This window comes from Prionailurus bengalensis, chromosome X (assembly GCF_016509475.1).
Source record: "Prionailurus bengalensis isolate Pbe53 chromosome X, Fcat_Pben_1.1_paternal_pri, whole genome shotgun sequence".
Taxonomy (NCBI): Eukaryota; Metazoa; Chordata; class Mammalia; order Carnivora; family Felidae; genus Prionailurus; species Prionailurus bengalensis.
In genome coordinates, this window is record NC_057361.1 from 93042505 (window position 1) to 93056566 (window position 14062).

The 14062-nt window shown below is 40.4% G+C and overlaps 1 protein-coding gene across 2 annotated transcripts in view; it reads right to left on the reverse strand.

Annotated features, from left to right (window-relative positions):
- The window catches only part of LHFPL1 (LHFPL tetraspan subfamily member 1), a 46933-nt gene that overhangs the window by 20653 nt on the left and 12218 nt on the right, over positions 1–14062 (reverse strand). The window contains exon 2 of one of the 2 annotated variants that reach the window (XM_043570461.1): positions 7714–7812. In XM_043570461.1, coding sequence (XP_043426396.1) covers positions 7714–7812 — 99 coding nt within the window. Of the gene's footprint in view, positions 1–7693; positions 7813–14062 lie in introns of those variants that run through there. The other variant, XR_006295699.1, reaches the window with a different exon arrangement.

Here is a 14062-nt window from a genome sequence, read left to right on the forward strand (position 1 = left end):
GGAACTCCCTAGTAGTTTTGTGGATCTAAGAGGATTTTGAAAACCACAGTGAAGCTGAAATATGTGAAACCCACTGAAATGAAGTCTCTGTTCAAGGGTCTTCTTGTACATTCACATTCTCAAGGACCTTGCTTTTCTGCATCAATCTGTCTCCACTACAGGATGATTATCATCATTACTCAAGTATTTGGCCATCTTAGAAAAAGCCTCTCTTAATCCTACATCCTCCTCTCCTCCAGCTACTGCTCAGTTTCTCTGCTTTCCCTCATAGCAAAACTTTTTGAAAGAATTGTTTACACATGCTGCTTTCATTGTCCTCATCTCACAACTACTCCAATATCTGTAATTGCAAAACTTCTCTAGGTCAACTTTGGCTGGCTGATGCCAATGGTCACTTCTCTGTCCTCATCTAGCAACTTGAATCAGTATTACACACAATTGACTACACCCCCTTCTTTGATGGATTCTCTTTCTCTTGGCTTTTGTGACCCTGCATTCTTTTTTTGTTTTTAAGATTTTATTTTTAGGGGCACCTGGGTGGCTCAGTTGGTTAAGCATCCGACTCTTGATTTCAGTTCAGGTCATGATCTCACGGTCATGAGATCACACCCCAAGTTGGGCTCTGCACTTGGTGTGGAGCCAGCTTGAGATTCTCTTTCCTTCTCCCTCTGCTCCTCCCCCACTTGCACACATGCACTCTCTTTCTCTATTAAAACAATAAAAAAATAAAATAAAATAAAGATTTTATTTTTAAGTACTCTCAAACACCCAACATGGGACTTGAACTTACAACCCCAAGATCAAGAGTCACATGCTCTACTAACTGAGCCTGCCAGGCGCCCCCCTATTTTTCTTTATATGTCTCTCTGGCTATTCTTTCTGGGTCTCCTTAGTAGGCTCTTCCTTCTCTACAGAGGAGCATAGAGGTTAAAAACACAGACTCTCAAGCCCTGCTTTCCAATATGGTAGCCACTAGTCACACTGTGGCTATTGCATTTAAATTAATAAAATTAAAGAAATAAAATTAATAAAATTAAATAAAATAATAAGATTAAATATTTATTAGGTTAAATTAAAAATTGAGTCCCACCAACCTACTCTTTCAATTGCTCAACAATAACATACGGCTAAAGGCTAAACACATTGGACAGAAAGACACAGAACATTTCCACCATTGCAGGAACTTCCTTTGGATGGTGCTAGCTAGAATCAGACCTCTAGAATTCGAATCCCAGCTCTACCAGTTTATCAGCTGAGTGACCCTGAGCAAGTTACTTAATCTCATAGAAAAAATCCCTGCCTTCACAGAGTTTATGCTACCCCTACAATGGAAAAATATGGCATGCTGGAAATGTAGAAAGGAGATCTATGAACATTGATAGCTCTCTAAAAGATTTTGGTAAGTAAAAAAATGCAAGATGCAGAATGGTACAGTTAGCTACTAGATACCTAATATGACCTTGGATGAACAAAATAAAGATGGTTTTTTTATATTTTTATATTTTATATTTTATATATATATTTTATATATTTATTTATTTATATTTATATTTAAATATATATTTATATATATTATATATAAAATATATATAATATATTATATATATGTTTATATTTTATATTCATATTTTTATATTTATTACAATTCTGGAGAGATATAAAAAATTTAGTGGTCCCTTTGGGGAATGGAGTCAGGGTTAGGAAAAAGACTTTGGCTTTGAATTTTATATGTTTATGTACTGTTTAATCACATGCATAAATTGCTTTTGATTAAAAATCAGAATCTTAAATTTATATGTATATGATTTGGAATTTTTCTTATTATTCATTGCTGTATAACAAACTGTCCCCAGAGAGTTGCCTGGATGACTCAGTCAGTTAAGCATCCAACTTCGGCTCAGGTCATGATCTCACAGTCCATCAGGTCAAGCCCCTGGTTGGGCTCTGTGCTGACAGCTCAGAGCCTGGAGACTGCTTCAGATTCTCTGAGAGTGTCTCTTTCTCTTTCTGTCCCTCCCCCGCTTGCACTCTGTCTCTCTCAAAAATAAATAAACATTAAAAAAATAAAAATAAAAAACTACCTCTAGAATATAGTAGATTAAAACAACATCCATTTTGGGGTCCCTGGGTGGCTCAGTCGTTTAAGCATCCAACTCCTGGTTTTGGCTCAGGTCATGATCTCACGGTTCATGAGATCAAGCCTTGCATCAGGTCTCAGTGTGCAGCCTGCTTGGGATTCTTTCTCTCCGCCCCCCCCCTGCGCTGCCCCCCCTCAAAAATAAATAAATAAACTAAAAAATCCATTTTATTATATCTCATGAATCTATAGGTAATAATTCGGTCAGAGCTCAGCTGAGCAATTTTTCTACTGCAATTGGCTTTAACTAGAGTCATTCAGTGGTATTCAGATGGCTTGAATGGAGGGCCTAGGACTGCTTTGCACACATGTCTGGTGCTTTGCAGGAATGGCTGGAAGTTTGGACTCAGCTGGGCCTCTCTCTGTTTCCAAGTATCTGTGGGACTTTCCATTTGGTCACTCCCGCAGAGTAGTCAAAGTTTTTATATGATGGCTTAGAGATCCCAGAAACCAACATGGAAACTGAACGTTCTTTAGAGGCTAGGCCTAGAATAAGCTTTATGTCACTTCTGCCATACTCTATTGGTTAAAGCAGTTATAGGCCAGCCCAGATTTATAACATAAGCAGTAGAGACAGACCTAGCCTCTCTATGGGAAGGGCATCAAAGAATTTGTGCTCATCTTTAATCCAATACATACCCCAAGAGTGCTGCCTTAATACAAGTTATATCTTTGATAATTCAGGTTAGGACTAAAAATTGTAACAGTGAATGGTTCAGGATAACTGGAATGGAAACCCAGGGAAAGAGGAGCTAAAAACACGAGTGTGACCTCTTCATACTGGAAGATGAAGGAGGCTATCCAGAGTCTCAGAGTAGAATTCTATTTTACTCATTCTCACAATCGCCTTGGGAGACTAACAATGCCTGCTTCCACTGTCCTCCTCATTCCCTTCATCTCTCTCAAGCAAGTCAAGGTAAGAAGCTTTGTTCCTCGGGTAGGGCTCATGTCTTTCTTGACTCTGTGAAGCTTCCTTTCCGAAATACAGAGTGCGTAAAATAGAGCCTACAGCAGAATCAAACTAATGCCACCAATCGATAGTCTCCCCTCCAGCACATTCTGCTCTGCTATCTTTTAAAGAAGGCCCCTATCTACTTCAAGTCAAATGTTGTGCTAGGTACTTTAATATATATTTTATTATGTCATTGTGACAACGTTGGAATAGGTATTATTTTTATCCCCCATTTTACAGAGAAGGAAAGTGAGACACAGACACTTAAGTGACTGTACCCCCATACAAATACATAGGGGGCAGAGCCTGGATAGCAACTGAGATCTTTGACTCCAAAGCTTATGATCTTTCAGTATACCAGGCTGCCTTTCAAGGAAAAAGAAACGAAAGTCTGTATACTGGATACTGAGTGTACTTTTCTTGTATTTCATTCATCTAGCCACACAGTATTTAAGGTATGCCGAAGGGGCTTCCCCACTACCAGAATGTCCAGAGCATTAATGCACTTTTATTTTTTAAATGTTTATTTCCTTTTTGAGAGAGAGACAGAGACAGGGTGTGAGAGGGGGAGGGGCAGAGAGAGAGAGGGAGACACAGAAGCTGAAGCAGGCTCCAGGCTCTGAGCTGTCAGCACAGAGCCCGACGCGGGGCTCGAACCCATGAGCCAGGAGATCATGACCTGAGCCGAAGTCGGATGCTCAACCGACTGAGCCACCAAGGCACCCCAGAATCTCCAGAGTCTTAAACAAAAGTCTAAGGGGAAAAGCTGTACTTCTAGAATTGGCTTTTCCAAACCTTGGTATCCACAAGCTCAGTATTCCCAACATATCATAAAATATATGTTTTTAAATTCTACTACATGTTTTGCTGCTGCTCCTGGCACCCTCTGTATTACAAGGGAACAGCTGATAATACAGCTGGCACCGTCATGTATGTTTTGGCAGCTGACCAGAAAAGGGTCAAGAGTGGCACAGATGGTCTCTCCTTTTCAGCATTAACCAGGTTTATTTTTCAACCAGAAAAGTGCTAATATGGAGGCCTGTAATTGAAGAATATGGGCAGGAAATGTGGCTCATGGATGAGAGACACTTCGGTGATTGGAAGAATTAGAAAGGGTGATTCGAAAAAGGAACTGGGAGGGCTTGACTCAAGCAGGATTCAGCAATCCCTTTATCCCTAAGCATTTACAGAACTACACTATCCTGTGCACTGTGGACAGGGGAGCTAGAGTCCCTGGGGAGACATATGGTGCAGGAGAGAAGGGTAATAAAGGAGGAGAATGTAATGGAGAGAGAAACAATAATAAGATATTGAGTAAAAATGAAGAGAAAAATAATGATCCTGTGGTAAACACGATTGATGGCCGTCAACTTGAAACAAAGGCAGCCACACACAAAATTGCCCATTTGTGAACTAGCCCCTTGGGGTGGTGATTAGTGCAGAAAACTGCCAGATGACTATATGCAAATCATGTCTGCAATCTTTTACTTTGGCATTTTACATTAATCAAAGTAGCAACTCATTCTATGGAGCCAATGTTACCTCTATACCCAAATCCAACAAACACATCACAGGAAAGAAATCCAATAGACCAATATTCCTAATGAACATAGAGGCAAAAATCCTCAATAAAATACTAACAAACAAACCCAACAACATATAAAACGGATTATATACACCATGACCAACTGTGATTTATCCCTGAAATGCGAGGTTGGCTTAACATATGAAAATCAATCAGTAAAAAAGTGATCATGTCAGTAAGTGAAGAAAAAGTATTTGACAAAATCCATCACACTTGCATGATTAATCCACTTAACATACTGGGAATAGATAAAAGAGAACTTTCTCAACCTAATAAAAGCCGTATGAAAAAAACCAATAGTGAACATCAATATTTAGTGGTGGAAAACTGGACCCTTTACCCCTAAGGTGAGGGGTAAGCCAATAATGTTTGCTCTCACCAGTTCTATTCAACATTGTTGTGGAGGTTCTAGGCAAGACAATTAGATAATGAAAAGAAATAAAAGACACCCAGATTGGAAAAGAAGAAGTAAAACTCTCTCTATTCTCAGATGACAGGATCGTATATGTAGAAAATCCTAAGAACTCTACCAAAAAAAAATCATTAGAGTTAATAAAAGAGTTCAGAAAGCTTGATGGATACAAGGTCAATATAGAAAAACCATCTGTATTTCTATACACTTTAACAATGAACAATCCAAATATAAAATTAAGAAGACAATTCTATGTATAATATTATCAAAAACAATAAAATACTTCAGAACATATTTAATAAAAAAAGTGAGACTTGTATATTGAAAACTACAAAATTTCACTGAAAAAAATTAAAGATGATCTAACTCAGTGGAACATCATCTTGTGTGTTCTTGGATTGGAAAACTTAACATTGTGGAAGTAGCAATACTCTCCAAACTGATGTACAGATTCAACACAATCTCTATCAAAATCCCAGCTGGCTGTTGTGCAGAAACTGACAAGCTGAATCTAAAATTTACATAGAAATGCAAGAGATCCAGAATAGCCCAAACAGTCTTCATGACCTTGGGTTTGGCAATATATTCTTAGATATGACACCAAAAGCACAAGAAACAAAAGAAAAATAGATAAATGTGCGTTTCATCAAAATTAAATAACTTTGTACTTCAAAGGACATCATCAGTAAAGTAAAATATAACGCACAGAATGGGAAACTTGCAAATCATATACCTGAAAAGGGTCTGGTGTCCAGAATACATAAAGAACTCTCACAACTCAACAACAATAACAAAAAAGGCAAATGACCCAGTCAAAAATAGGCAAATAATTTGAATAGACATTTCGCCAAGGAAGATATAGGAAGGATATGTCCAATCAGTAAATGAAAAGAAGCTCATCATCATCAGTTATCAGGGAAATGCAAATTCAAATCACATTGAGATACCACTTCACATCCCCTGGGATAGCTATGACTTTTAAAAATGGAAAACAGGGGCACCTGGTTGTCTCAGTTGGTGAATCGTTGGACTTTGTCTCAGGTCATGATCTTGCAGTTCATGAGTTTTAGCCCTGTGTCGATCTCTGTGTTGACAGCTCGGGATTTTGTGTCTCCCTCTCTCTCTCTGCCCCTCCCCTGCTCATGCTCTGTCTCTCTCTGTCTCTGTCTCAAAAATAAATAAACATTAAAAAATTAATGGAAAACAAGTAAACAAGTATTGGTGAAGATGCTGGGAAATTGGAACTCTCTCATATTGAAAAACAGAAGTACTGATACATGCTACAACATGGACGAACATGCTAAGTAAAAGAAGCTAGACGTAAAAACCACATAATATATGATTCCGTTTATATGAAATATCCAGAATAGGCAAATCTGTATTGAAAGTGGTTGCGGGGGGTGGGGCGCTCGATGCAGGGAGGAATGGGGAGTGACTACTTATGGGTAAGGGGTTTCTTTGGGGGTTATGAAAATATTCTGGAATTAGATAGTGGTGATGATTGCACAAATTTGTGAATGTACTTAAAACCACTAATCGTACGCTTTAAAATGGCAGACTTTATGGCATGTGGGTTGTATATCAATAAAGTCATTATTTTAAAAAGTAGAATTATATATCCAACAACCAAATGGGAGAAATGTACTAAATCTTTAACTATCTCTATCCCAGCTAGCTGGAATAGTGGCTTGCTTCGTTTTTCTTCCGAACCCACCCCCAAATATGTACTCATTCCTTCACCTATGGCAAAATTATTATATTTGCCAGTCAGCTCATCCCTGAGCCAGTAACACTAGACATTCCAGGGCCCACATTTGTCACATCTTCTATATAGCCCTTCCCTCATGCTATGCTTCTATAGTGAACAACTCCTTTCTCCAAAAATGAATCAGAGGAGACTCAAAAAACAATTGAGAATACTCAAAGAACCCTAGACATTTCCCCTTCTACTCTCTTCCACGATAGTATATTGGGAAAATACTTTGACGTCTTTCAATTAGAGTCTAATCTAGTCCCAATTCACATTAGTGAACTTGTCATTCTCAGTGAGAATTGGCAGCCATAGAAGAGTCCAGTATTACTCTGCCACCCATTCTAATATTTGACAGCTCTTGCCATTAACGTACCACTAACAATGTAACAATGTGAGTAACAATTCCCAATATTTAATCTAGGCTCCTAATGCTTGATGTAAACCAGATTACCTCTTGTTATATCCTTCATAGAGAGTGAGAAGAGATAGTGTTGATTTATATTTGGAAATCAGTGCCTGGAAAGGAAAGAGTAATAGAAACTGGGATTTTTTTCAGAGAATGACAGATCATCAGTTTCTAAACATTTGAAATCCCCCTGTAGATAGGGCTTCCCCAAACTGGTCACAGGACTCTGGGTAAAAGCGCATAAAGGATGTAGAGAGACATAACCGAAAAAGAGAAATTTATGTCCCACCTTTGTGAGTTATCAAGGCCAAATGAATCTAGCCAAGCCACCACTCCCCACAATCTAACATGATGATAGAGACTCAGGAAAGCACCATTAGCAAGAAGACTCCCCTCCAAGAAGTAAAGCGCTTGGAAAACCAGGTTCCCAAAAGAACCATCACTGCCATCCTGCCCAGACCACCTTACCTAACTGAAATTGATTGGAGACATTCCCACATGTTTGCATTATCTCCGGGCTATTCCATCCTAAGGGGTATAATGCACAGCCTGAGCTTATCAGCAACCCTGGAAAGAAAAGCATACACATAGGTAGAAAAAAATGTAACAAGTCTTCTCTCACCCCAAATTTCTCTCTGGATTAGCTCAGCTCCAACTCTGCCTCTTGTTCCCAGAGTTTATCTTTCCCCTTTAACCTTAAATGTCTGTGACACTACCAACTCAACAGGATTTCTTGGCCATGCCATAAGTAGTGAGCTGCAGTAGATAGTAGAGGGAACAACTTCTAAAGAAAAGGCAGTATTAGGAATTAAGACAGGCCGGTGTACTTTTTACAGGCAAAATGTTTTTGACGATGACCCACAAAGCTAACTTGGCCTCTCCAGTCGGACTCTTCTTCTATCTTGGTCTGATTTTCAAAAGACAACAATGTAGAGAATGTTACTCTTTCCTAAAACTCAGCCTTTTCTAAGAGTCAGATGGGTCCTTGATGGTTAAAGGTAGGTCATGGTTTCTATCACTTAGACTCAGCTGCCAGACCGATATCTACAGAAAGCATACACATTGGGTAGGCTTCTCCTGGTGAGGAGGGCACCACACTCCTTCTTCCAGAAATACTGTCTCATTCTGAGAAATGGTTCCAGCTTTATGCTAAGCATCTCTCCTTTATTTGGCTTCCGATACCTTCCGCTGTGCCCCTCATCTTCACATCCATTTTGTTTAGGTTATTTGGTCACTACAGAGAAACTATGGGATCTTAGCAATAACCTTACTCTTCTGACCAGAGATACAAATCTGGGTCTGCTTGCTGATACTTCCTTCTAAGGAAACTACATGATCCTCAGCTCTTCCTTACTGCCCAGGTTTACATTTTATAACCTATGACCTCTTCCTCCCTCATGTCTTTGGTGACGTTGCGGTGGACTACACATGACAGCTAACACAAAAACAACCAAATTCATTGGCTGCTCAATGACGGGTGACCTCATATTCTGGCATGAAGACATAAGCTGGGCCTGATTCTTCCTTCTGGACATTTTAATCCAGAAACAGAGATGCTGAGGGAGTTAGCAGATGGGGCAAAGGTTAGGGAAGAAACACCCTAAGAGGTAGAACCAAGTGTGTGTCAAGCTGAAGCCAAGTTCTATCCAGAGTTATGAATAGACATCAACTCTGGGTAGGCTGAGCAAACTGATTCCTAGAGAGAGAGAGAATACAGCAGCATGAAGCAGACACGCCATGGCGAAGAACTCCACACTTCCCCTGAAAGAGCTAGAGAAAAATCCAGTCCTTCCCAATGGCTTTCCAGTTCCACTTTCCTTGTGTTATAATCAACTCCCTTTTTAGTGAGAGAGCTCAAGTGGGGCTCTTCTACTTGCGACCAAGAGAGCCTAATTACAAGAACACTATACCTGGGTGCCATACCAAAGGTTATGGGAAGGTCATGTGCCAGAAATATAAATGCAGAAACTAATAACACAGAACCTCCACGGAGCAGGGCTTTGATCAATGATGAATGAATGGCATATTTATAGGTTCCAGAGCTCTAGGGCTCGGCTGGACAGTGAAAGGCAGGCTACTCCAGGGACTGCTGGCCTCCCCTGCACCTCCCTTTCCCCGCTGAGGAAGATTCCACGTACACGCTGAGAAGCTAATAAGTCCACTCTGCCTTAAGATGAATCCAGAGAAAAAGATGAGGTAGCAAGAAGAGTTTAAATAGGAAAACTGAGATAACTTTCTAACAGTAAGAGAGGGTTTAGAAACTAAAAGAATGACCAATTAAGGTTAGAAATTCTCTTCAGTGGAATGCTTAAAATTAGAAGGCATTCTTATCTGTCTCGTAGTCTTAAAGGAAACGAAACTGGTCACTCAAAGGTCTTCCTAAGCTCTGGAATTTATCCAGTAGCAATGGAACAACACTCCTATTTGTTTAGGGATTCCTTCATCGTGTTCGTTTGTTTTTACCACAGATGAACTGAAACCCTGTGATATGAAGAGGTATCAGCCAGAATATGGAGCTCAGAGTGTGCACAATGGGTTAAAGACAAAATGGGAAACGGATCCTAAGCCTTTTCCTGCCCCTGGTACTTATCCTTTGAGAGAAGAGTTACTAAAAAGTGAGCTTTTCCACATAAACTAGGAAGAAAAGAACACACGTTTATGAAAGAACAGCAGTTCAGCTTTCAAGCCCTGGGACTGGCATGAGCTCTGAGTGCTCAAGCAAGAACAAGTGCTGGCCGAGTGTCTGTCTTGCCATGGCTGAAGAGGGTGGAACTTCTTCAGCCCTCTCTTGTTCCTCAGACCTTACCGTGGTGAGAAGCTTGGGTCAGGAACTATCTCCTCCAGGAAGCCTTTCTCACAATCCCCCAGGTGCCCCGCCCCCAGCCTAAGTTAACATTTTCCTCCCCTCTGTTCCCACAGCACCTTGTGCTTACTCCCGTGACTGAAATATCCTGTGATACATATCTTTTACAACTGATTGTGGTCTGCTTCCCTCACTAAAGTGTGTGTTCCTTCTGGAGGGTATGATGCTAAGTGAAATAAGTCAGTCAGAGAAAGACAGGCATCATATGTTCTCGCTCATAGGTGGAATTTGAGAAACTTAACAGGAGACCATGAGGGAAGGGAAGGAAAGGAAAAATAGTTACAAACTGAGAGGGAGTCAGACCATAAGAGACTCTTAAATACAGAAAACAAACTGGGGGTTGCTGGGGGTGCAGGGGAAGGCGAAAATGGGTGATGGGCATTGAGGAGGGCACTTGTTGGGATGAGCACTGGGTGTTGTGTGTAAGTGATGAACCATGGGAATCTACTCCCAATGAATGTATTCTTAATAAAATGTTTTGAGAAAAAAAAAGTGTGTGTTCCTTGAAGGGAGGGGCCTTATTTATCTTCGACTATGTACCCTTGGTACCTGGTACATAATAAGTGCCCAATAAATGCATCTGTTTCAGAGTATGCTCTGGGTACCTAACAGACAGCTTACTTTGCCCACACTACCCAAGGGGGAAGCCTTCTGAAGGGATCTTCTTAGCATGGATGGGAGATCATCCTAGACACCTGGTACAGCTATAGAATCCTAGAGAGGGAAAGGCCTCTGGAGATTACCTACTCCAATCCGTCCCCATTACAGATGTGGATATTGAGACTCAGAGAGGGACAGTGATTTACCTATAGTCACATAGCCAGTTACTGGAAACACTTTTTCTCACTAATCAGAGAGATCATCAACCCTTAGAAGCTCTGTCCTTCTATCCAGAAATGACTGCCTTTTGACAACAATATCTCTAGCAAGCACTAGGAATCTTATAGGCATTAGATCCAGAGAGATGGTACAACACAATGGCTTCAGAGAACAATACTGGATTATATATACTTGAAAGTTATTAAGAGACTAGATCTTAGATGTTTTCACCACACACACACACAAGGAATGAAATGAGGTGATAGATTGTTATTTAACCTTATTGTGGTAATCATATCACAATATGTATGTGTATGAAATCACATTTTACACCTCAAACTTACAGGGTCCTATGTCCGTTATATTTTAAGAAGCTGGAAAAAAAAGAGAGAGAATGGATTCTATAGTCTAGATCTACTTTCAAATTTCAGCTCTGCCACCTAGAGGCTGTGTGACTTTCGGCAAGTTACTTAATCTCTCTGTGCAGTTATCTCATCTTTAAAAGGAGAATAGTACTCTATCCTATAGGGCTGCTTCAAAAAGTAATACTCATAAAATATCTAGCATATAGAAAGTGCTCAATAAAAATATTATTATTAAACAGCAGCCTCCCCCTATGACTCCTCTCTCAACTTCTCACATATAATATTCTCTGTGCTAATTTCTTTCTCACCTCTTTGTCCTCATAAGAAAAACCAGTTGAAAAGTCAAAAACTGAATAGGGCTCGATTCAAAAGCTGCCTGGTTGGAGTTGTTATCTTGCAATTTTTTGCAGGCACCAAGCCAGAGACTAGAAATCTCGGCCAGACATGTGTTCTGCCCCAGTGCATGTGGCCCCATACTCTGCCCAACCAGCCTTCCTACTCTTCCTATCCTCTGTCCTCCCTCCTGCCTTTTAAATGATGAACAAAGCATATTCAGCATATTCCTGGGCTGCTCTTATGGCAGAAAAAACTAGTTTAATGTTTAATTATCTTTGAGAGAGAGAGAGAGTGGGGTAGAGTCAGAGAGGGAGGGAGACACAGAATCCAGAGCAGGCTCCAGGCTCTGAGCTGTCAACACACAGCCCAACACGGGGCTCGAACTCACAAACTGTGACATCATGACCTGGGCTGAAGTCAGATGCTTAACCAACTGAGCCACCCAGGCACCCCAGAAAAAACTAGTTTAAATCCCAACTCCAGCCCTGTGTGAGATCTAGCCCCGGCTCCCACTTCTGTATGTGTTATTGCTAACTCCTGGTTTTATCTAACCAAATACGTCCCTTGGAAAAGTCTGCCCCAACTGCTTCTGTTCAGCTGGGTACTTTCTTATTCTCACCTGTCTCTAGAAAGGATCTTATACTTTTTCCTGCCAAGAAGGAAGTTCCTTATATTTCCTTCTCAACTATTTCTTCTTTGTTTAGCTCTCACTGAAAATAGAGAACAATTCACAGGCATCTTGCATATGTACACACAGGGGAATGTGAGAGTATGTTCTCGTCCTTACTTCCCTACTATACAGTGACCAGTGGGCTGCCATCTTGTTTCCCTTCTTTGACTGTTCTTTCCACAAGAATCCCCTATCCCAAAATATATCAAATATCCTCTCCTAACTTTGTTGCTATAGTCTGAATTCCCTTCTCTGACCAAGCAGAGGCCTGGAGTTGAACACTTTATTCAGCCCTTGTGGCAGACAACCTCAACACCAATACAAACCCTCAGACTCACTCACCTTCTCGGACAGAACGTGGAACCCTTCTTGCAGCTACATCCCAGCTACACTCAACCTTCCCTTGATGACAGAATGACTACTTTCCCATACCCCAATAGTCATATAACCTCCTTCTAACTGCACATTCTCCATTAGGCAGATGCCTAACCTTCGTCTCTGGGCAGAGAAAGTCCCATCCCTGGGTGTTACCAATCCCCTTTGCTACCCCTTCCGCCATCCACAAGCGTAAATATTGAGGATGCAACCATTTGGTTGCACTCTCCACCCATCTCCAAATATCTACCCAAATATGGTTATTAGGTAGTTTGAATTTACCACCCGAGCAGAAGTCCAGTGTGAGTTAATTTGTTATTAATTTGCTCAATTTATTGCTCTCGTAGCAACTTTAACTCAAACGTACTAGAAAATGTATAAATCTGCCCTCTAGCTATAATCTTAGCTTTCCCTTCCCAGGGAGCTCCTCACTCAACTCTCTAATTCATTTGACCCCATATTCTCTCTTGGAGTTATAAGAAAGTTTACTTCTGCAAGAAATATTTAAGGTAGATCAGGGGAGATTTCACATAGAGGCTACATCTGACCTGAACTTGGAGAAAGAGGCAGATGTTTACAGGCAGAGATGGAAGAAAAGGGAGTTCTAGGAAAAAGAAACATTATGAACAACCCTGAGCAGAGGTTCTCAAATTTTGGTGTGTACAAATGAAAGATCATAGCTACCTCTGCTGTAGGAACAAGGGAATATGATCCGGATATGAAGGAGACTATAATTGTATCGGTAACATATTTCTTAAGCTGACCGGTGCATACATCTCAACTATTTTATACTATATTGTCAAGAATAGATCAGCCTAAGGAGACTGTGTAAAACACAGAGTATAAGGCATCAGTTCTGATTCAGTAGGCTTAGAATGGCACTAACAAGCACCCCAGGTAATTCTTATACAAACGGTTCATGGGCCACTCTAAAAAAACACTGTGATAGCATTTCATCTTCAAGAGGAAAAGGAGAAATCAGTAGCACCAGTGCATAAGGCCCAGGGCTGAGAGTCAGGAGCCCTGACCCATATTCTCTGCTCTGCTCCAATTGGGTACCTAAGTATTTGCTAGTAGGTTAACTTCTTTAAATACTATTTTCCCAAGCAGAAAGCCACTTTTATCCTCGTTCATCATGGTAAGGATAAATTAAATGATGCCTGGTAAAACTTGAGGGATTTTTCCAGGCATTGCATGGTTTACAGGGAAGATAATGGGGTTTTGTTTTTGTTTTTGTTTTGTTTTTGACTTTGTTTTTGTTTTGTTTTATTTTTAGAAAAATAGCCCCCTTTCCTTGATTCAAGTTCTCAGTGATCTGTCTCTAGTGGCAGTTTTCACTGAGCTTGAAGCATGTAACATTAGGACCTTACGTGGAAAGAAACACTGGTG